The sequence below is a fragment of the Schistocerca serialis genome, chromosome 10 (genome assembly GCF_023864345.2).
Source record: "Schistocerca serialis cubense isolate TAMUIC-IGC-003099 chromosome 10, iqSchSeri2.2, whole genome shotgun sequence".
In the NCBI taxonomy this organism is placed as follows: domain Eukaryota; kingdom Metazoa; phylum Arthropoda; class Insecta; order Orthoptera; family Acrididae; genus Schistocerca; species Schistocerca serialis.
In genome coordinates this window covers 165778475-165803053 of record NC_064647.1, presented here as the reverse complement: position 1 = coordinate 165803053, position 24579 = coordinate 165778475, and the positions used below count along the sequence as shown (strand labels likewise).

Sequence of the window (24579 nt, the reverse complement as noted above, 5' to 3'; positions counted from 1 at the left end):
GAAACATTTTACAGTGGCCGTATTAATAAAGTGCTCTCGTTCGCAGAAATGTATTCATCACCATGGCGACTGTCTTGAGAAATAAATATACAGATATAAAGAATAAAGATGTAAAATCTTAATAAAGTTTTATTTAAAAAGCTTTAACAATTTTCGCATAAAAATTTATGTTGCATTATTTTTCAGCATGCCCTCTCGTTAGCGGTGCCCGACAACCAACGAACGGCAGCAGGACAATCCCACGGCCAATCGGAGCTCGTGGCGCCAAGTTTCCATAGTTTAAAAATGGCGCGTTGTTGACCTACACAACACTGGTAATTTTGTTTCCTACTGGCATCAGCTATCCAGGATTAAAATTTCGTGACACAATTTCTTCCCACCTTACATATATATCAGGGTGTGTCAGTATCCAACAGTGTGTGCTGTTGTAATTATCGTATGGCAGTGAAACTTTAATATTCTAATGCACTAATGCGGAACCAATTTACATTGGAAGGAAATTAGTTCCAATTTTAGCCACCAGGTGAAAATCTGGCATTGTGAATGCAAGGAAGATGTATAGAAATGTTTCCTTATGTAATGTATTAGGAGCCAGATGTGGACAGAAAATTCAAACAATCTGTAATTTTGACTTCATTATTAACTGCCACTTCACAATTTCTACAATATGACCACCGGAGATATCAACAAAATGTTGTACAGTAAGAGAGGCTGCCATAAGATAATTACAACTTATACACTGGACCTCTGTAAGTACCTTCACTTTAATTATACCCACCAAGTGTGTATATAAACATATTCACACACACGCACACACACACCAACACACACACACCTAACCTCTGTATGTGTGTGTGTGTGTGTGTGTGTGTGTGTGTGTGTGTGTGTGTGTGCTTGTAATGCTTCTGTAATTATATTTCCATCACAATGCATTATTTTTTCCTATAATTATAACTTAAACTAATAATGCAAACCACTTTACCACATTATTGAACCTCATTTTTGTCATCATATCGGCTGTCATAATCTGTGCTGTGACTGTAGACGCCCACTACTATTTGTACTACAAATGATTCATTGACCTGATAAGTAGTTCTTTTCAACATATCAATTGAAACGGCTCGATAATGTAAGCCTTTCAATAGAAACTACTAATGGTTGTCAATCGAATGCTGCCAATAACTCCATTTTTCTACTCTTTCCCTTAAGGTATACTTAAGATGCCACTTTTACACAAGCCAAGTACTACGACCAAATGTGCCCAATGAAATGCATTCTGTTAGGTTACTAGACAAATCATCCGGGTCTCGCCATGAACAATAGCAGATGAGTCCTTTTTTCCTAATACTACTATGGCAGGTGGTAGGTGTACTCACTCCTGGTGAGGCGCAGCTGGCAGGGTTTGCCCTCAAATACGGAGAGTGGCACCACATTGGGCCCACATCCATCCCCCACGACGGCAGCCGGAAGCATGCACAGTGGCAACAGCATCAGACGCACTATCAGCATGCTGTAGGAACACAAATACAGCACACTGTGAGTCATTATTTGAGAAGTCAGGTGGTAGGTTAGTTAATAAGCTAACTAGTAGATTAGTTAGTAGGTTAGTTGGTTAGTAGCTTGGCTAGTTGATAAGTATTTAGCCAGTTAATAGGTTAGTTAGGCCATTAGTTAGTAGGTTAGTTAGTTGGTCAGTTACTAGGCTAGTGGCAAGCTAGAAGCTTTGTGAGTTGGCTGGCTGGTTAGTTACTTAGTTAGTTGCATGCCTTGTTAAACATGCCACAACTTTCTATGGTGTGGAAGAAATAATTGGTTTTACAGGTAATATACATTTTCTATGAGAAAAGACGTACATGCTGGCCCTTTAAATAACTTGATTCTTACTTTAATTCTAATCTGCTACACAGTTTAATAAGTGTAATTTAAAAGTGAAATACTGAGTACTGATGTTCGCAATAATATTTGTTTTATACTTTGTTGTGGACCAGCTGTTGGTTTTTTACACCATCCTCACACAATGAAAAACTCAAGCATAGATATACAGGGCGTAACAGGTAAAAGTGCAGATATGTTTATATGTGTTACCTTAATATGTACACATATCAGTATGTTGGTTTTTTTCTGTGACGAACAGTCATCCCACAAACACGTCACATAATTTACTACCTAATGTTTTCTGCTTGGTCGTAACTGGGCACAAAGTGGACTATACCCGTCGGTATAGACTACCTGTCTTGCATTCACACATCCACACTTCAACACCTCACTTGCTGGCAGGGGAAAATAATCATTGACTTGCTCTTGCCACTCGTACTTGGAGGTATCAACCAACCTAAATGTGTACTACTGCTAATAGCCACAATTATTTGTCTGCAAACGAGGTAAATACTGATTTAACGTTGTTCAGTACTCCGTCCTCAGTCGCCAACAGAAATATCAACATTTATACCTTTTACACCCTCTGTAGTTGTAAAAGGTCACATATCTTTGCAAAAACTATCTTTTTGTATCTAAAAACTGTCGCTGGTGTTCTGTGAACTATCTGTCTAGTCTCGTTATCTGAGGTTGGCCTAAAAAGCCAAAAGCCACGTCACAACGAACTATAAATAAATGTTATCATGGGACATTAATACTTTGTATTTTAGTTTTTAATATTTGTATGGTCCTGTAAGTACCGACGGAATACTCCATAAACATAATAAACCTACCACCCCACTCCCAAACACTCGTATTTCATTAAGAAATTCATCTATCAAGCAGAAGAAGTTATAGAACGATATAATTCGTTTATTTTTAAAATTGTCTTCGTTGTCTGCCAACACTTTTAATTCAGATTGGGAGGTGCTTACATAGTTTTATGGTTGGATATTTTGCTTCTTTCTGCTCCAGAGTTAAGTTAGGTAGTGAATATTAGGGTCTACTATTATTTCCAAATTTTCAATCATCCTTCACAGTAAACTCCGTAAGAGATTAAACTTATACGGAGGCTGTTGCTACTATGCTATGTTCTCTATTCCAGACACCATCCTTACAGCAGTTTTTTCTGCTATGGATACATTCTGTGTGTATGTGTCTGATAAAAGTAGTCCACATGGTGTTAATGAATTGGAAGTATGCAAACTAATCACATCAAAAAAAGTTTTGCATCACCCCAGTTCCCAAAACTCCTGAAGATAGATGTTGACTGTGGATATTGTATCACAGACACAGTCACTTTGACTGTTCAGAGGTATCACTAAACCTGCCCAAAGATGTAAAGAACCATGCATGAGCAGCGCCTATTAGCCGGAGGGGGTCCGCGAGCCGATCAGTTCCAGTCATTTCATCAGGAAGGAGGCACACGGCTCGCGTTGTCTATAGTTCAACCATGCCTAGACGGTCAATACCGCGGTTCGATCGCGTCCGCATTGTTATTTTGTGCTAGGATGGGCTCTCAACAAGTGAAATGTCCGTGCGTCTCGGACTGAACGAAAGTAATGTTGTTTGGACATAGAGGAGATACAGGGAGACAGGAACTGTCGATGACACAAGGGCTACTACTGCAGTGGATGACCACTACCTACGGATTATGGCTCGGGGGAACCCTGACAGCAGCACCACCATGTCGAATAATGCTTTTCGTGCAGCCACAGGACGTCGTGTTACGACTCGCAATAGGCTGCATGATGTGCAGCTTCACTCCCGACGTCCATGGCGAGGTCCATCTTTGCAACCACGACACCATGCAGCGCGGTACAGATGGACCCAACAACATGCCGAATGGACCGCTCAGGATTGGCATCATGTGCTCTTCACCGATGAGTGTCGCATATGCCTTGAACCAGTCAGTCGTCGGAGACGTGTTTGGAAGCAACCCGTGAGGCTAAACGCCTTAGACACACTTTCCAACGAGTGCAGCAAGGCGGAGGTTCCCTGCTGTTTTGGGGTGGCATTATGTGGGGCCGACGTATGCCACTCGTGGTCATGGAAGGCGCCATAACGGCTGTACGATACGTGAATGCCATCCTCCGACCGACAGTGCAACCACATCGACAGCATAATGGAGAGACATTCGGCTTCATGGACGACAATTCGCACCCCCATCGTGCACATATTGTGAATGACTTCCTTCAGACATGAACCCTATCGAACATACCTGGGATAGATTGAAAAGGACATACACCCCCCCCCCCCACACACACACACATACACATACACACACACTGCCTTCTAGTACCAAACTGACAGACCTTGATGTCTCAGGATGTGAGCTATCATACAATCCCTTCTTCTAGTCATGTTATGACACGAATTTCTTTTTCCCCCGTTCGCTTCGGTACCTCCTCATCTGTTACTACGCTCACATCCTAAATTAAAGCGAGTGATATTAAAGTAGAAACACTGCAAAGAATTCAGAACGTAAACAACTTAAACATGTGTAACCATAGACAAAAATCTTAATCGTTTCTTCCAACTTAACGGATTTGCACGCACATTCCGACAGCTGACTAATGTGCTTGCTATGGAGTGTGATCCCATTTGGTAGCAATATGGGCCTGACAACGACGGAGCATGCTGTGAATAATTATCAGTCTCGTGTTGAGGCAATAGCGCCCATTCTTCCTGCAGAGTTGCTCGCAGGTCTTGGAGAGTGGTTGGTGCATGCTGACGTGATGCAAGCCATCTCCCTAGTGCAGCCCAGACATGCTCTATGGGATTCAAATTGGGAGAGCGAGCAGCCCACGCCATGCGTTCAATATCTTCTGTGTCCAAGAAAACGTCAACTACTTGTGCTCTGTGAGGTAGAGTATTATCGTCTATCAATACGAAGTCTGGGCCCACAGCACCTCGCAACAACCGCAAATGAGGTCCCAAGATCTCATCACGATATCTGACAGCAGTTAAACCTTGCCAATTAACCCATACAATGTCATGAATAGAGGTTCGAGTGATAAACACGATCCCTATGTACACCGTCAGGGATCCTCCTTGATATCGGTGTTTTTCCACAGTGTTTGGGTCCCGAAATCGTGTTCCGCGTTCCCTCCAGTTGCGAATCCATCGAGAATCACTCTCCAAACTAAATCGGCACTCGTCTGCGGAAACATTTGTCCACTGTTCGACCGCTCCACTCTAGACATTCTCTTCTGTGAAGACGCGTCAAAGGTAGACATACAGCAGGTCTCCGACAATAGAGGCCACTCTCCGAAGCCTTCTGTATATCGTTTGCCTCTATACAACACGTCCAGTGGATGCTGCGAACTCACATGCCGGTTGCCAAGGAGTACTAAGGCGGTACTGTTGTATTCTTACAGCCAAATGATGGTCCTCTCTTCTGATATCACACGTCCTGGTCTTCGGGAGACAGTTTTGGTCCGTATAAACTGTCGCCACATCCGAGAAACAACAGAACGATTCACACTAAGCTATCGGGCCGTATCACTTTGCGACTGTCCTGCTTCCATTATCTCTATGGCTCTCCACCACAGAGAATCTGGTAGGCATCTTCTCTGGGCATACTGCACCGTTTGTGACTGTGTACACAGCGATTGTGGATGTGGGACTATGCGGCAAACACTACCTCGTTTCACAGATACTCTTATGTCTTCGTTGGCATGATTGTCCATTAAGCAGAATGCTATCTCCCGTGCAGAACAAGATCGTACGGACATCTGGTTGACAGTCTATATGATTATGTCTTGAATTAGACACAGAACGGGGAAATAACGGTTTGTTGCTTTAATTTTGGACACCAGTGTAGATCTTCAGCGTTCTTCAATGGAGCCGCATATAAAAAATTTCTATCGTCCACGTTTCACTTCCATACAAGATTATACTCCAGATAAATATCTCCAGAAAATACATCCTAGCATTCAAATTTATATTAGAATTTAATAAATTCCGATTTTTTAGAAATGCTTTTCTTGCTATTGCCACTACCCATTTTATATCCGCTCTCCTTTGGTCATCGTCAGTTACTTAACTGCTTACATGGCAAAATTCGTCGATAACTTTTAGCATATCATTTCTTAATTAAATTTCCTCAGCTTAGCCAGCTTTAATTCGATTGCATTCCATTACCTTTGTTTTAGTATTGCTGATGTGCATCTTAAGATCTCTTTTCAAGACTCTATCCATTCCGTTCAGCTGCTCTTCCAAGTGTTCTGCTATCTCTGATAGAATTACGTAGCCATTGGCAAATCTCAAAGTTTTCATTTCTTCTCCCTGAATTTTAATTCGCATTTTAGACTTGTCTTTGATTTTCTTTACTACTTGTTTAGTGTACAGATCGAGTAACATCAGGGGTAGGCTAAACCCTGTCTCACTCCTAACTAAACGACTTCTACCCTTTCATGTTCTACGACTCTTATAAATCCAGTCTTGTTTTTATAAAGTTGTAAGTAACAGTACACTCCCTGTATTTTACCCCTGCTAGCTTCAATATTGCAAAGACTTTACTTGAGTTAACAATGCCAAAGATTTTTATAAATATACATATCCTATAAATGTATGTTTGCTTTTCTTCAACCTACCTTCTTCTAGGATAAGTTGTATTGTCAGTATTACATCACTTGTTCCATCTCTAGATCCTGAACCGATCTTCCCCGAATTTGGCTTCTACTTATTTCTCTATTCTTGTTGATTATGGTGCTTGAATCATCAGAAAAGAGCACTATTTCTGCTTTGTTACTACAAGATGGAAGATGATTTACATACAACAAGAACAGAAGCAGCGCCAGTACTGAACGCTGCGGAACACCATTAGTAATATGTCCCTGCTCGAAGGAATATTCATCGTGCAGATACTGGTCGATTATTACTGAGACCGTACCATTTGAGACACACTTGCATGGTGTAGAACCAGAGTCAGCTGCTATGTTGAGTGGCATTCAGTGGCGTTTGGCGTTGGTAAGAGTGTATGTTTATCTCCTGATCCAACAAAGGAAGAATCGTCTGTTGCATGTGTGAGGCGGCTAATATTTGTCAGTTTTCTGGCACCGAGAAAGAGGAGATATGGATATAGAATTTTACAGTTAGCTTATGACAAAAGGATACGTAGATTGCAGTTATACTGACCTATGCGTAGAAAGCTTTTGCACGATCTCAAGAAGTGCTGATATAATCTGCAAATGATGAAGGTAAAAATATAGTAGGTCTGGTCAGACTTTACTTGTCGACTTTCATTTCAAGTAATTGCGTTTGCTGTTTTATGACAGTTGTTTGGGATGGAATCGTTTGTGCGCTCGTGACCTCGTGCTTAGGGCCTGCAGTCTTTGAAGTTTGTGGTGGATATTTAACACATCATGGTTGTCTGCGCACAGCACTACGGTACATTGCACTATGTGCGGTACTTCTATAACCACAGAAGAAGTTAAATTCTGTTCATGTTCACATATATGTAAGTGATAGTGCAGCTCGATTCCTGCTGACACCATACCACATAAAACAGAGACCTGCATGATGTACAGCCAGAATCAACTGGCATGCCGAGTGCCACTCCACGGTGTTCAGCGATGAGTTTCGCTTCCGTTTGTGGCGGTGAGGTCGCCACACCAGCATATCTGGAGATGCCTCGTGCTAAGTGATGACGATGATGCTGATGTTTGGTTTGTGGGGCGCTCAACTGCGCGGTTGTCAGTGATAATACTAACTGCAGTTTTGGAAGAAAGAACAGAAAAGGGAGTAGTAATGTTTACGCAAATTTGAACCTATCACTCGGAAGGCAACTCATTAGTATTGGATGTGGAGCTCTTATAGTCCACAATGCGTCCAAAACAGCTTCAGATTGTCTCCCTGTGGGCTTCGACTGTACCATTGTGAAAATTAAATCATTTTTTATGTCCACAGCGCTCGAGTGGAAGCTCTCAAAGAGTGCTGTGATTCCGGAAACTGCTGTGTTCCAGCAGAACCAGGTGACTCGCGTTAATGTCAGCGCTTAAAACAATTTTAAAAACTATTTCAGTCCTTAAAAAGCTATTTTCTAAGCATCGATAAACGCCCAATCATTTTAAAAACATTTTTTGAAAATCCGACCTCTGAATTAAGGTTATACTTTTTGCATGCACGGGCAATGACTTTCTTACAAACGGTGTTAAAAATTGAAGCACAATGCGTGTCCACTGTAGAATCTACGAAGGAAATGAAGTGTCTCTGACATAATTTGGCACGTAACAGAGAGTTTGCTTTTTCTTCCTCACACCGTCCGCAATCTAATAACAAAATTCCAAGACGCTGACGCTGTTCGTGGTGTAGAAACTCTGGCGGCTGAATTTTATAACAAAGAATACTTGGATCAGTGGCGCCAGTTCAATGGAGAGTTAGAAGTGTTTAAATGGGCAACTTTGACTGAAGTACCTACGCGGGAACAAAATACAGAATCTGACGGACTTGGCTGATTACACAAGGATTTCTTAGCAGTGACCAAGATACAGACGTATTCAATGAGTTTTCACTTATTTCCAGCTACCTCAGAGATGAACAAATATGAAGATGGAACACTAAAAATGTTGCTACTGAAGAACGTTTGGTGGAATTGTTCAGACATTTCCGTGACAACAATGTGAACTGTACGAAAATTCGTGTAATTACTGAATACGTTTTATGTTTGCCTGGAAGTAACGCTTCTATCTAAAGAGTTTTTTCTCTACCGAATACGATATGTACAACTGACAAAACACAGTTAAGTGTCGCAGTTTTGAAAGCCATTTTGATTACCAAGACAAACATCAACAAATCATGTGATTAGCTCCGTTCCTACCAGAAAAGTAGCCCCGACATTTTAAAACTGATTTCCTCCGCAGACAAATATAAAATAAATGCACCTGCAACTGCAATTTATTTTTGATTAATTCAAATTATATACACTCCTGGAAATGGAAAAAAGAACACATTGACACCGGTGTGTCAGACCCACCATACTTGCTCCGGACACTGCGAGAGGGCTGTACAAGCAATGATTACACGCACGGCACAGCGGACACACCAGGAACCACGGTGTTGGCCGTCGGATGGCGCTAGCTGCGCAGCATTTGTGCACCGCCGCCGTCAGTGTCAGCCAGTTTGCCGTGGCATACGGTTCTCCATCGCAGTCTTTAGCACTGGTAGCATGCCGCGACAGCATGGACGTGAACCGTATGTGCAGTTGACGGACTTTGAGCGAGGGCGTATAGTGGGTATGCGTGAGGCCGGGTGGACGTACCGCCGAATTGCTCAACACATGGGGCGTGAGGTCTCCACAGTACATCGATGTTGTCGCCAGTGGTCGGCGGAAGGTGCACGTGCCCGTCGACCTGGGACCGGACCGCAGCGACGCACGGATGCACGCCAAGACCGTAGGATCCTACGCAGTGCCGTATGGGACCGCACCACCACTTCCCAGCTAATTAGGGACACTGTTGCTCCTGGGGTATCGGCGAGGACCATTCGCAACCGTCTCCATGAAGCTGGGCTACGGTCCCGCACACCATTAGGTCGTCTTCCACTCACGCCCCAACATCGTGCAGCCCGCCTCCAGTGGTGTCGCGACAGGCGTGAATGGAGGGACGAATGGAGACGTGTCGTCTTCAGCGATGAGAGTCGCTTCTGCCTTGGTGCCAATGATGGTCGTATGCGTGTTTGGCGCCGTGCAGGTGAGCGCCACAATCAGGACTGCATACGACCGAGGCACACAGGGCCAACACCCGGCATCATGGTGTGGGGAGCGATCTCCTACACTGGCCGTACACCACTGGTGATCGTCGAGGGGACACTGAATAGTGCACGGTACATCCAAACCGTCATCGAACCCATCGTTCTACCATTCCTAGACCGGCAAGGGAACTTGCTGTTCCAACAGGACAATGCACGTCCGCATGTATCCCGTGCCACCCAACGTGCTCTAGAAGGTGTAAGTCAACTACCCTGGCCGGCAAGATATCCGGATCTGTCCCCCATTGAGCATGTTGGGACTGGATGAAGCCTCGTCTCACGCGGTCTGCACGTCCAGCACGAACGCTGGTCCAACTGAGGCGCCAGGTGGAAATGGCATGGCAAGCCGTTCCACAGGACTACATCCAGCATCTCTACGATCGTCTCCATGGGAGAATAGCAGCCTGCATTGCTGCGAAAGGTGGATATACACTGTACTAGTGCCGACATTGTGCATGCTCTGTTGCCTGTGTCTATGTGCCTGTGGTTCTGTCAGTGTGATCATGTGATGTATCTGACCTCAGGAATGTGTCAATAAAGTTTCCCCTTCCTGGGACAATAAATTCACGGTGTTCTTATTTCAATTTCCAGGAGTGTATAATTAACTAGTTATACCCGGCGAAATTCGTTCCACCTCTGAAAATCTTTATATGTTACTGCTGACCCGCCAACGTTGTTTTGCCATATAAATTATCTCTAGTCTATAAAAATAATGTATACGTGTAACACAATGTATACCCGGCGAACTTCGTTCCGCTTCTGAAAATCTTTATATGTTATAGCTGACCCGGCAAACGTTGTTTTGCCATATAAATTATCTCTAGTCTACAAGAATAATGTATACGTGTAACACAATGTATTAGTGTAACACAATAGCCATTCTTTGCGGGAGCTCGTGACACAAATAATAATAATGGCCAAAACTGTGCAGGTAGTGAGTAAAGGCTTAGGGGGAAGTCCGGCAGTATCAGACACTATTGGTTCTAGTGTTTCTACGGTAGATCGAGCGGATTTAACAATCGCAGCCGATACACGGCTCGTCCGTGATCATACAGGGTGTTTCAAAAATGACCGGTATATTTGAAACGGCAATAAAAACTAAACGAGCAGCGATAGAAATACACCGTTTGTTGCAATATGCTTGGGACAACAGTACATTTTCAGGCGGACAAACTTTCGAAATTACAGTAGTTACAATTTTCAACAACAGATGGCGCTGCAAGTGATGTGAAAGATATAGAAGACAATGAAGTCTGTGGATGCGCCATTCTGTATGTCGTCTTTCTGCTGTAAGCGTGTGCTGTTCACAACGTGCAAGTGTGCTGTAGACAACATGGTTTATTCCTTAGAACAGAGAATTTTTCTGGTGTTGGAATTCCACCGCCTAGAACACAGTGTTGCTGCAACAAGACGAAGTTTTCAACGGAGGTTTAATGTAACCAAAGGACCGAAAAGCGATACAATAAAGGATCTGTTTGAAAAATTTCAACGGACTGGGAACGTGACGGATGAACGTGCTGGAAAGGTTGGGCGACCGCGTACGGCAACCACAGAGGGCAACGCGCAGCTAGTGCAGCAGGTGATCCAACAGCGGCCTCGGGTTTCCGTTCACCGTGTTGCAGCTGCGGTCCAAATGACGCCAACGTCCACGTATCATCTCATGCGCCAGAGTTTACACCTCTATCCATACAAAATTCAAACGCGGCAACCCCTCAGCGCCACTACCATTGCTGCACGAGAGACATTCGCTAACGATATAGTGCTCAGGATTGATGATGGAGATATGCATGTGGGCAGCATTTGTTTTACTGATGAAGCTTATTTTTACCTGTACGGCTTCGTCAATAAACAGAACTGGCGCATATGGGGAACCGAAAAGCCCCATGTTGCAGTCCCATCGTCCCTGCATCCTCAGAAAGTACTGGTCTGGGCCGCCATTTCTTCCAAAGGGGGATGGAATCGTTTGTGCACTCATGACCTCGTGCTTAGGGCCTGCAGTCTTTGAAGTTTGTGGTGGATATTTAACACATCATGGTTGCCTGCGCACAGCACTACAGTACATTGCACTATGTGCGGTACTTCTATAACCACAGAAGAAGTTAAATTCTGTTCATGTTCACATATATGTAAGTGATAGTGCAGCTCGATTCCTGCTGACACCATACCACATAAAACAGAGACCTGCATGATGTACAGCCAGAATCAACTGGCATGCCGAGTGCCACTCCACGGTGTTCAGCGATGAGTTTCGCTTCCGTTTGTGGCGGTGAGGTCGCCACACCAGCATATCTGGAGATGCCTCGTGCTAAGTGATGACGATGATGCTGATGTTTGGTTTGTGGGGCGCTCAACTGCGCGGTTGTCAGTGATAATACTAACTGCAGTTTTGGAAGAAAGAACAGAAAAGGGAGTAGTAATGTTTACGCAAATTTGAACCTATCACTCGGAAGGCAACTCATTAGTATTGGATGTGGAGCTCTTATAGTCCACAATGCGTCCAAAACAGCTTCAGATTGTCTCCCTGTCGGCTTCGACTGTACCATTGTGAAAATTAAATCATTTTTTATGTCCACAGCGCTCGAGTGAAAGCTCTCAAAGAGTGCTGTGATTCCGGAAACTGCTGTGTTCCAGCAGAACCAGGTGACTCGCGTTAATGTCAGCGCTTAAAACAATTTTAAAAACTATTTCAGTCCTTAAAAAGCTATTTTCTAAGCATCGATAAACGCCCAATCATTTTAAAAACATTTTTTGAAAATCCGACCTCTGAATTAAGGTTATACTTTTTGCATGCACGGGCAATGACTTTCTTACAAACGGTGTTAAAAATTGAAGCACAATGCGTGTCCACTGTAGAATCTACGAAGGAAATGAAGTGTCTCTGACATAATTTGGCACGTAACAGAGAGTTTGCTTTTTCTTCCTCACACCGTCCGCAATCTAATAACAAAATTCCAAGACGCTGACGCTGTTCGTGGTGTAGAAACTCTGGCGGCTGAATTTTATAACAAAGAATACTTGGATCAGTGGCGCCAGTTCAATGGAGAGTTAGAAGTGTTTAAATGGGCAACTTTGACTGAAGTACCTACGCGGGAACAAAATACAGAATCTGACGGACTTGGCTGATTACACAAGGATTTCTTAGCAGTGACCAAGATACAGACGTATTCAATGAGTTTTCACTTATTTCCAGCTACCTCAGAGATGAACAAATATGAAGATGGAACGCTAAAAATGTTGCTACTGAAGAACGTTTGGTGGAATTGTTCAGACATTTCCGTGACAACAATGTGAACTGTACGAAAATTCGTGTAATTACTGAATACGTTTTATGTTTGCCTGGAAGTAACGCTTCTATCTAAAGAGTTTTTTCTCTAACGAATACGATATGTACAACTGACAAAACAAAGTTAAGTGTCGCAGTTTTGAAAGCCATTTTCATTATCAAGACAAACATCAACAAATCATGTGATTAGCTCCGTTCCTACCAGAAAAGTAGCCCCGACATTTTAAAACTGATTTCCTCCGCAGACAAATATAAAACAAATGCACCTGCAACTGCAATCTATTTTTGATTAATTCAAATTATATATAATTAACTAGTTATACCCGGCGAAATTCGTTCCACCTCTGAAAATCTTCATATGTTACTGCTGACCCGCCAACGTTGTTTTGCCATATAAATTATCTCTAGTCTATAAGAATAATGTATACGTGTAACATAATGTATACCCGGCGAACTTCGTTCAGCTTCTGAAAATCTTTATATGTTATAGCTGACCCGGCAAACGTTGTTTTGCCATATAAATTATCTCTAGTCTACAAGAATAATGTATACGTGTAACACAATGTATTAGTGTAACACAATAGCCGTTGTTCGCGGGAGCTCGTGTCACAAATAATAATAATGGCCAAAACTGTGCAGGTAGTGAGTAAAGGCTTAGGGGAAGTCCGGCAGTATCAGACACTATTAGTTCTAGTGTTTCTACGGTAGATGGCGTGGATTTAACAATCGCAGCCGATACACGGCTCGCCCGTGATCATACAGGGTGTTTCAAAAATGACCGGTATATTTGAAACGGCAATAAAAACTAAACGAGCAGCGATAGAAATACACCGTTTGTTGCAATATGCTTGGGACAACAGTACATTTTCAGGCGGACAAACTTTCGAAATTACAGTAGTTACAATTTTCAACAACATATGGCGCTGCAAGTGATGTGAAAGATATAGAAGACAACGAAGTCTGTGGGTGCGCCATTCTGCATGTCGTCTTTCTGCTGTAAGCGTGTGCTGTTCACAACGTGCAAGTGTGCTGTGGACAACATGGTTTATTCCTTAGAACAGAGAATTTTTCTGCTGTTGGAATTCCACCGCCTAGAACACAGTGTTGTTGCAACAAGACGTAGTTTTCAACGGAGGTTTAATGTAACCAAAGGACCGAAAAGCAATACAATAAAGGATCTGCTTGAAAAATTTCAACGGACTGGGAACGTGACGGATGAACGTGCAGGAAAGGTTGGGCGACCGCGTACGGCAACCACAGAGGGCAACACGCAGCTAGTGCAGCAGGTGATCCAACAGCAGCCTCGGGTTTCCGTTCGCCGTGTTGCAGCTGCGGTCCAAATGACGCCAACGTCCACGTAGTGTCTCATGCACCAGAGTTTACACCTCTATCCATACAAAATTCAAACGCGGCAAACCCTCAGCGCCACTACCATTGCTGCACGAGAGACATTCGCTAACGATATAGTGCTCAGGATTGATGACGGTAATATGCATGTGGGCAGCATTTGTTTTACTGACGAAGCTTATTTTTACCTGTACGGCTTCGTCAATAAACAGAACTGGCGCATATGGGGAACCGAAAAGCCCCATGTTGCGGTCCCATCGTCCCTGCATCCTCAAAAAGTACTGGTCTGGGCCGCCATTTCTTCCAAAGGGGGATGGAATCGTTTGTGCGCTCGTGACCTCGTGCTTAGGGCCTGCAGTCTTTGAAGTTTGTGGTGGATGTTAACACATCATGGTTGCCTGCGCACAGCACTACGGTACATTGCACTATGTGCGGTACTTCTATAACCACAGAAGAAGTTAAATTCTGTTCATGTTCACATATATGTAAGTGATAGTGCAGCTCGATTCCTGCTGACACCATACCACATAAAACAGAGACCTGCATGATGTACAGCCAGAATCAACTGGCATGCCGAGTGCCACTCCACGGTGTTCAGCGATGAGTTTCGCTTCCGTTTGTGGCAGTGAGGTCGCCACATCAGCATATCTGGAGATGCCTCGTGCTAAGTGATGACGATGATGCTGATGTTTGGTTTGTGGGGCGCTCAACTGCGCGGTTGTCAGTGATAATACTAACTGCAGTTTTGGAAGAAAGAACAGAAAAGGGAGTAGTAATGTTTACGCAAATTTGAACCTATCACTCGGAAGGCAACTCATTAGTATTGGATGTGGAGCTCTTATAGTCCACAATGCGTCCAAAACAGCTTCAGATTGTCTCCCTGTGGGCTTCGACTGTACCATTGTGAAAATTAAATCATTTTTTATGTCCACAGCGCTCGAGTGGAAGCTCTCAAAGAGTGCTGTGATTCCGGAAACTGCTATGTTCCAGCAGAACCAGGTGACTCGCGTTAATATCAGCGCTTAAAACAATTTTAAAAACTATTTCAGTCATTAAAAATCTATTTTCTAAGCATCGATAAACGCCCAAACATTTTAAAAACATTTTTTGAAAATTCGACCTCTGAATTAAGGTTATACTTTTTGCATGCACGGGCAATGACTTTCTTACAAACGGTGTTAAAAATTGAAGCACAATGCGTGTCCACTGTAGAATCTACAAAGGAAATGAAGTGTCTCTGACATAATTTGGCACGTAACAGAGAGTTTGCTTTTTCTTCCTCACACCGTCCGCAATCTAATAACAAAATTCCAAGACGCTGACGCTGTTCGTGGTGTAGAAACTCTGGCGGCTGAATTTTATAACAAAGAATACTTGGATCAGTGGCGCCAGTTCAATGGAGAGTTAGAAGTGTTTAAATGGGCAACTTTGACTGAAGTACCTACGCGGGAACAAAATACAGAATCTGACGGACTTGGCTGATTACACAAGGATTTCTTAGCAGTGACCAAGATACAGACGTATTCAATGAGTTTTCACTTATTTCCAGCTACCTCAGAGATGAACAAATATGAAGATGGAACGCTAAAAATGTTGCTACTGAAGAACGTTTCGTGGAAGTGTTCAGACATTTCCGTGACAACAATGTGAACTGTACGAAAATTCGTGTAATTATTGAATACGTTTTATGTTTGCCTGGAAGTAACACTTCTATCTAAAGAGTTTTTTCTCTAACGAATACGATATGTACAACTGACAAAACACAGTTAAGTGTCGCAGTTTTGAAAGCCATTTTGATTACCAAGACAAACATCAACAAATCATGTGATTAGCTCCGTTCCTACAAGAAAAGTAGCCCCGACATTTTAAAACTGATTTCCTCCGCAGACAAATATAAAACAAATGCACCTGCAACTGCAATCTATTTTTGATTAATTCAAATTATATATAATTAACTAGTTATACCCGGCGAAATTCGTTCCACCTCTGAAAATCTTTATATGTTACTGCTGACCCGCCAACGTTGTTTTGCCATATAAATTATCTCTAGTCTATAAGAATAATGTATACGTGTAACACAATGTATACCCGGCGAACTTCGTTCCGCTTCTGAAAATCTTTATATGTTATAGCTGACCCGGCAAACGTTGTTTTGCCATATAAATTATCTCTAGTCTACAAGAATAATGTATACGTGTAACACAATGTATTAGTGTAACACAATAGCCATTCTTTGCGGGAGCTCGTGACACAAATAATAATAATGGCCAAAACTGTGCAGGTAGTGAGTAAAGGCTTAGGGGGAAGTCCGGCAGTATCAGACACTATTAGTTCTAGTGTTTCTATGGTAGATCGCGCGGATTTAACAATCGCAGCCGATACACGGCACGTCCGTGATCATACAGGGTGTTTCAAAAATGACGGGTATATTTGAAACGGCAATAAAAACTAAACGAGCAGCGATAGAAATACACCGTTTGTTGCAATATGCTTGGGACAACAGTACATTTTCAGGCGGGCAAACTTTCGAAATTACAGTAGTTACAATTTTCAACAACAGATGGCGCTGCAAGTGATGTGAAAGATATAGAAGACAACGAAGTCTGTGGGTGCGCCATTCTGTACATCGTCTTTCTGCTGTAAGCGTGTGCTGTTCACAACGTGCAAGTGTGCTGTAGACAACATGGTTTATTCCTTAGAACAGAGAATTTTTCTGCTGTTGGAATTCCACCGCCTAGAACACAGTGTTGTTGCAACAAGACGAAGTTTTCAACGGAGGTTTAATGTAACCAAAGGACCGAAAAGCGATACAATAAAGGATCTGTTTGAAAAATTTCAACAGACTGGGAACGAGACGGATGAACGTGCTGGAAAGGTAGGGCGACCGCGTATGGCAACCACAGAGGGCAACGCGCAGCTAGTGCAGCAGGTGATCCAATAGCAGCCTCGGGTTTCCGTTCGCTGTGTTGCAGCTGCGGTCCAAATGACGCCAACGTCCACGTATCGTCTCATGCGCCAGAGTTTACACCTCTATCCATACAAAATTCAAACGCGGCAACCCCTTAGCGCCACTACCATTGCTGCACGAGAGACATTCGCTAACGATATAGTGCTCAGGATTGATGACGGCGATATGCATGTGGGCAGCATTTGTTTTACTGACGAAGCTTATTTTTACCTGTACGGCTTCGTCAATAAACAGAACTGGCGCATATGGGGAACCGAAAAGCCCCATGTTGCAGTCCCATCGTCCCTGCATCCTCAAAAAGTACTGGTCTGGGCCGCCATTTCTTCCAAAGGAATCATTGGCCCATTTTTCAGATCCGAAACGATTACTGCATCACGCTGTCTGGACCTTCTTCGTGAATTTGTGGCGGTACAAACTGCCTTAGACGACACTGCGAACACCTCGTGGTTTATGCAAGATGGTGCCCGGCCACATCGCACGGCCGACGTCTTTAATTTCCTGAATGAATATTTCGATGATCGTGTGATTGCTTTGGGCTATCCGAAACATACAGGAGGCGGCGTGGATTGGCCTCCCTATTCGCCAGACATGAACCCCTGTGACTTCTTTCTGTGGGGACACTTGAAAGACCAGGTGTACCGCCAGAATCCAGAAACAATTGAACAGCTGAAGCAGTACATCTCATCTGCATGTGAAGCCATTCCGCCAGACACGTTGTCAAAGGTTTCGGGCAATTTCATTCAGAGACTACGCCATATTATTGCTACGCATGGTGGATATGTGGAAAATATCGTACTATAGAGTTTCCCAGACCGCAGCGCCATCTGTTGTTGAAAATTGTAACTACTGTAATTTCGAAAGTTTGTCTGCCTGAAAATGTACTGTTGTCCCAAGCATATTGCAACAAACGGAGTATTTCTATCGCTGCTCGTTTAGTTTTTATTGCCGTTTCAAATATACCGGTCATATTTGAAACACCCTGTACAAACATAGTGGCAGTTTCGTGTCGAAACGTGTTCGCCAGCATTATGAATAAGGCCAAGCGCACACGCATCGATTTTTATCGTACGTAAAAATATTGTTCGATTAAATTCTTTTAGAAGAACAAAGGAGAGAATAGGAACTTCATTGTTTCACTAAAAGAATTTGATCGTAGATATAATTTCCATACGATATAAATCGATGCGTGTGCGCTAGGCCTAAATGTTGGTTTGGCGAATGACGCGTGCTACCTAGTTAAACTTCTCCGACTAGTTACGTCGATTCAAAGAGGGATATTCGAGTCGTTGCTTTTGGTATGTTTTCTTCAATTACTTATCTATCGAATAGTGAAAGACTATCACCGGCAGACAGCTGGCGGGGATAACTGATCAAGTGATAATTGATCAGTTATCGACTGAGGTTGAAAATTATTAAATTACTAAAATCACTATTTAAAAATAGGGGTTGGTGGTAGAAGGGTGAAAATTTAGGGTTTCGTGTATTTTGTAATGCCACATCATAAAAAAATAGAAATAAAAAGTTCTATCCAGAAAATAAGAAAAAATTTTTTGGGGTGGACCACCCTTATCACTTAGGGATATGAAAAATAGATTACGACCGATTCTCAGACCTACCGAATATACATGTAAAATTTCATCAGAATCTATCGAGCCCTTTCGGAGGGGTATGGCAACCACCACTGTGACACAAGAATTTTATATACAAGGATAAGGATACATTGCTATCACGTCCTTGTTTTTGAATAAGTTATAAATGGTAGAATAATTTTTCCCCTAATTCTGTAAGCTTCCCGCTCTGACAAAAAAAAAAGAAAAATGGTCACGCTAGTGATCCAGCTGCTCTGGATTCTAATAGTGCCTGCCATTCATTGGCCTCGGTAGGAGACATGACCCAATTAAGCAGTCACTAACAACACCTGGCTTCACATTCACATAGAACCGCACATCATGATCGCAGCTAAATGTGGCTTGTGGACTAAACTCACCACGAACATGCGAATTGTGGATGCTGAAGACACCATCACGCCCGAAATTTGCTTCATTTGTAAACAGCGCAGAGGGCGGAAATCAGAACGCATTTGACTCGGTTCCAGGTACCACTGCGAAAAATGTGTGCTGTGTTCAAATGGTTCTGAGCACTATGGGACTTAACTTCTGAGGTCATCAGTCCCCTAGAACTTAGAACTACTTAAACCTAACTAACCTAAGGACATCACACACACCCATGCCCGAGGCAGGATTCGAACCTGCGACCGTAGGGTCGCGCGGTTCCAGACTGTAGCGCTTAGAACCGCTCGGTCACCCCGGCCGGCAATGTGCGCTGTGTGGATAATCGTCTGGTTGTAAGTACTGTGCCTTGTCAACATGAAAAATGAAATGACGTGTGGCGAGGGCCTCCCCTCGGATAGACGGATCGTCTGATGCAAGTCTTTTAGTTGACGCCACTTCGGCGACTGGCGTCTCTATGACGATGAGATGAGGATGATGGAGACAACACAATACCGTCCCCGAGCGCAGAAAATCTCCCACTCAGCCAGGAATCGAACCCGGACCCCTAGCAAGCCATTCTGGTGCTCTGACCAATCAGCTATGCAGGCGGAAAATGTCAGCGTGATACGACTATTACAACTGATGGACGAACTATGTGCTCTACCGGTGCAATATGAATTTTTATAACAGCAACGTCATTCATCATAACTGAAGAGCGAAAACGCACTCCACCGGATTAAATAATACTCAGAAGAGATTATAACATTATAGAAAAATATTTGTTTCGGTGACATCTACGTCTACATCTACATGGATAATCTGCAAATCATATTTGAGTGCCTGGCAGAAGGTTCATCGAACCGCCTTCACAATTCACTATTATTCCAATCTCGTATAGCGCGCGGAAAGAATGAACACCTATATCTTTCCGTACGAGCTCTAATTTCCCTTATTTTATCGTGGTGATCGTTTCTCCCTATGTACGTCGGTGCCAACAAAATATTTTCGCATTTGAAGGTGAAAGTTGGTGATTGGAATTTCGTGAGAAGATTCCGTCGCAACGAAAAACGCCTTTCTTTTAATGATGTCCAGCCCAAATTCGGTGTCCTGCCAATAAAACGCAGTCTTTGGTTATCCTTCCCTACAACATTTTCTAGCCGCGCGGGATTAGCCGAGCGTTCTAAGGCACTGCAGTCATGGACTGTGTGGCTGATCCCGGCGGAGGTTCGAGTCCTCCCTCGGGCATGGGTGTGTGTGTTTGTCCTTAGGATGATTTAGGTTAAGTAGTGTGTAAGCTTAGGGACTGATGACCTTAGCAGTTAAGTCCCATAAGATTTCACACACATTTTTTTTTGAATATTTTCTATTTGTTCCTTGCAATTTAAGCTGTTCGTAATTGTAATCCCTAGGTATTTAGTTGAATTTACGGCTTTTAGATTAGACTGATTAATCGTGTAACGGAAGTTTAACGAGTTCCTTTTAGCGCTCACCTGGATGGCCTCACACTTTTCGTTATTTAGGGTCAACTGCCACTTTTCGCACCATTCAGATATCTTTTCTAAATCGTTTTGCAGTTTGTTTTGATTTTCTGATGACTTTATTAGTCGATAAACGACAGCGTGATCTGCAAACAACCGAAGACGGCTGCTCAGATTGTCTCCAAAATCGTTTATATAGATAAGGAACAGCAAAGGGCCTATAACACTACCTTGGGGAACGCCAGAAAACACTTCTGTTATACTAGATGGCTTTCCGTCAATTACTACGAACAGTGACCTCTCTGACAGGAAATGACAAATCCAGTCACATAACTGAGACGCTAATCCATTAGCACGCAATTTCACTACGAGCCGCTTGTGTGGTACAGTGTCAAAAGTCTTCCGGAAATCCAGAAATACGGAATCGATCTGAAATCCATTGTCAATAGCACTCAGCGCTTCATGTGAATAAAGAGCTAGTTGTGTTTCACAAGGACGATGTTTTCTAAACCCATGTTGACAGTGTGCAAAAAGACCGTTTTCTTCGAGGTAATTCATAATGTTCGAACAGAATATATGTTCCAAAATTCTGCTGCATGTCGACGTTAACGATATGGGCCTGTAATTTAGTGTATTAATCCTACTACCTTTCTTGAATATTGGTGTGACCTGTACAACTTTCCAGTCTTTGGGTACGGATCTTTCGTCGAGCTAACGGTTATATATGATTGTCAAGTATGGAGCTAATGCATCAGGATACTCCGAAAGCAACCTAATTGGTACACAGTCTGGATCAGAAGACCTGTGTAAACGTTTGAGTTTGTCGGTTTAGATAACGGTGTGTGACTGAAATGGCGCAGCAACTGGAGACGGACTCCAATGATGAATTAGGGTTGATGGTACGATTCTTGCACGCATAACGGCTCAATTGCTCACAAGTTCACCGTGAAGTTCTGGCGGCTTGTGGACCACACGCAACGTCGCGCCCAGACGTAGTGAAATGGTGCCGACAATTTGACCGAGGCCGCACAGATGTGCGTAGTGCTGATAGGGCAGTCTAGAAGTTGTACCATGCGATTACCAGCGTTCAGCCAACAAGCTGAAAGAATCACTGGAGGGCAAAAAAGATTTTCCAGCGATGACGACGTTCACACAGCGGTTCTGGAATGGCTCCGAGGAGTGGACTTCTGCCGTCGAAGAACTGAGCGAGCGCTGTTTACAGAAACTCGGTGGCTGTGTTGAAAAACAGTGCCACGTATCTGTGTCACTTTTAAGTGTAGCGAAGCATTCAGTAAAAGCTACTTGGACTGGCACAATAATCTGCGACTTTCTAAACCGTCACTGGTATCTAATGAAGCACATGCAAGCAAGATAGAAACCTATAACTTCATCAAATGATTCAAATGGCTCTGAGCACTGTGGGACTTAACATCTGAGGTCATCAATCCCCTGGAACTTAGAACTACTTAAACCTAACTAACCTAAGGACATCACGCACATCCATGCCCGAGGCAGGATTCGAACCTGCGACAGTAGGAGTCGCGCGGTTCCGGACTGAAGAGTCTACAACCGCTCGGCCACCATGGCCGGCTATAACTTCATCCATATTATCATGTCCACAGATTAACCCAAGGCCAAACCCCTCAGGTCTCCATCTACTTCCCTAAACCCAATTCCGCGTCTCCTTTTAATAAAATACGGAAGAGAATTAATGACTTTAACGTTCCGTCTTATCGTCCGTTTCGTTATACTACGCTTTTGATCTGTGAAAGAGCCCAATGACTCATGCGTCGGTAGGAGCGCCATGCATATTAAAGAATTCAACTTACTAAACACGCGGTCTAAGGCGGACGCTGGAGTCCTTCCTCGGACATGGGTGTATGTGTTGTCATTAGTTTAAGTTAGATTGGCTCTGAACACTATGCGACTTAACTTCTGAGGTCATCAGTCGCCTAGAACTTAGAACTAATTAAACCTAACTAATCTAAGGACATCACACACATCCATGCCCGAGGCAGGATTCGAACCTGCGACCGGAGCGGTCGCTCGGCTCCAGACTGTAGCGCCTAGAACCGCACGGCCACTAAGTTAGATTAAGTAGTGTGTAAGCCTAGGGACCGATGACCCAGCAGTTTGGTCCCATAGGAACTTTCCACCACTGACACAGCCACTGTCAACTTATTAAGATTTTACGAGAAGATTCCCATCACTCCAGCAACCACTCCACCACTGACACAGCCACTGTCAACTTATTAAGATTTTACGAGAAGATTCCCATCACTCCAGCAACCACAAATCCCACCAACAACGACTCCTGTTGATGGTTGAATCTCATTTGTGCGGATGACAGATGCACCTTTCCACTGTCTACAGTGTGTTTCACATTTCATGTTACACAGTTATAGAGGTTGTAGAGGGGACTTAGTACATTAAGTTTTCAATGGGAACCTGTGTCCATAAACGTCATCCAACGATGGTACAAACCGTCAAAGTAATGGGCGCCAGCGCCTGTAAATGTATGTATAATATAAAGGCTGATTTCGTGACGGTCTTACAAATTTTCACGATCGATAGAGAATGATAAATGTATTAATTTCAGGTAAGGATCCCTGTACCGGAAACAAATGAGTCGAAACTTATAAGAGAAAACCTTTCTGATACTTCCAACAGTGGAATACATGTACTAGTAGTCCGCCTGCTTACATGCCTCGAGATGACTGGGTGTTTCTGTTGTCCTTATCATTTATGAAAGTAGCGAGATTGGGCTGAGCGAAGATTGGGAATTTGTACGCCCGCACTGTAGCTCAGCATGTTCGGTCAGAGAGGCGGTGGCTCTCTGTAATAAAAAAGAAACTGAATGAAAGAATCAACGATCAACTTGAACGGATGTCACGTGACGTCCTCCCAGACCAAACGCAACGAGCAACACAGAAAAAAAATTATGGGTGGTAGCGTGCTTGCCTCCCAAGCTCTGGGCCCGGGTTCGATTCCCGGCCGGGTTGCAGATTTTCTGCGTTCGGGGACTGGGTGTTGAGTTTTCCTCATCATCATTTCATCCTTAACATCGGCCGCAAGTCGCACGATGTGGCGCCGACTGGAATAAGACGTGCACTTGGCGGCTGAAACCAACTGAGACATCCCGGCCAACCATGCCATACGATCATTTCATTTTCATATACCAGTACCATTGTTGCTAAGAATATATGGTAGGCAACTTTCAAGGTGGTGGTATGGACCAAAACAAGGCAAAATGTCTAGCAAACATGGGCTCTAAAACAGTGGCGGATGCAGAAAAACCTCAAGGAGGGGACTCTAAAGATATCTTGAGCTACCTTTACTTTAACCGTAATAAAAAATAAACAAGTCACATGCAAAGTTTAAGAAAGTTTTATTTAAACTTATTGTACACATATACAAAACAATTCCATCTTATGATATAAAAAAGTTACAATTGTGGTCCTCTTCCTTAAATGGTGAATTCTATGCGCCTATTCTTCCTGGGAAATTGGTTAATTGCATCGCCAATAGGACAATCAATGTCAGTGTGAGTGTTCAACAGAGCTAAGTCATTACGTCGATCCTCCTTCATTGTCGACCTCAGCTATGTCTTTGCACGCCGCAGTGTTGAAAAACTTCTTTCTACTGTAGCATTAGATGCAGGTAGACAAGCAAATATTTTGTACAGCGTGTGAAAAGTAGGATAGTCAGATCTAGGACAAACAGACAACGCTTGCACAACAGAATCACGATCATTAAGGGCGTTTAAGCTCGTTTGCTTGTATTGAAGAATCTCTCCCATAGGTCTTTTTTTAGTCACAAAGATTCTTCTTCAACTACAACTTTTTC

General features: G+C 43.3%; 1 protein-coding gene across 1 annotated transcript in view; it reads right to left on the bottom strand.

Annotated features, from left to right (window-relative positions):
* LOC126425088 (peroxidase-like) overlaps window positions 1-24579 on the bottom strand; it is a 209809-nt gene that overhangs the window by 179802 nt on the left and 5428 nt on the right. Inside the window, exon 2 of the mRNA XM_050088005.1 lies at window positions 1377-1510. Within this exon, the coding sequence (XP_049943962.1) occupies window positions 1377-1509 (133 nt within the window). The 5' untranslated portion in view covers window position 1510. The remainder of the gene's footprint in view (window positions 1-1376; window positions 1511-24579) is intronic.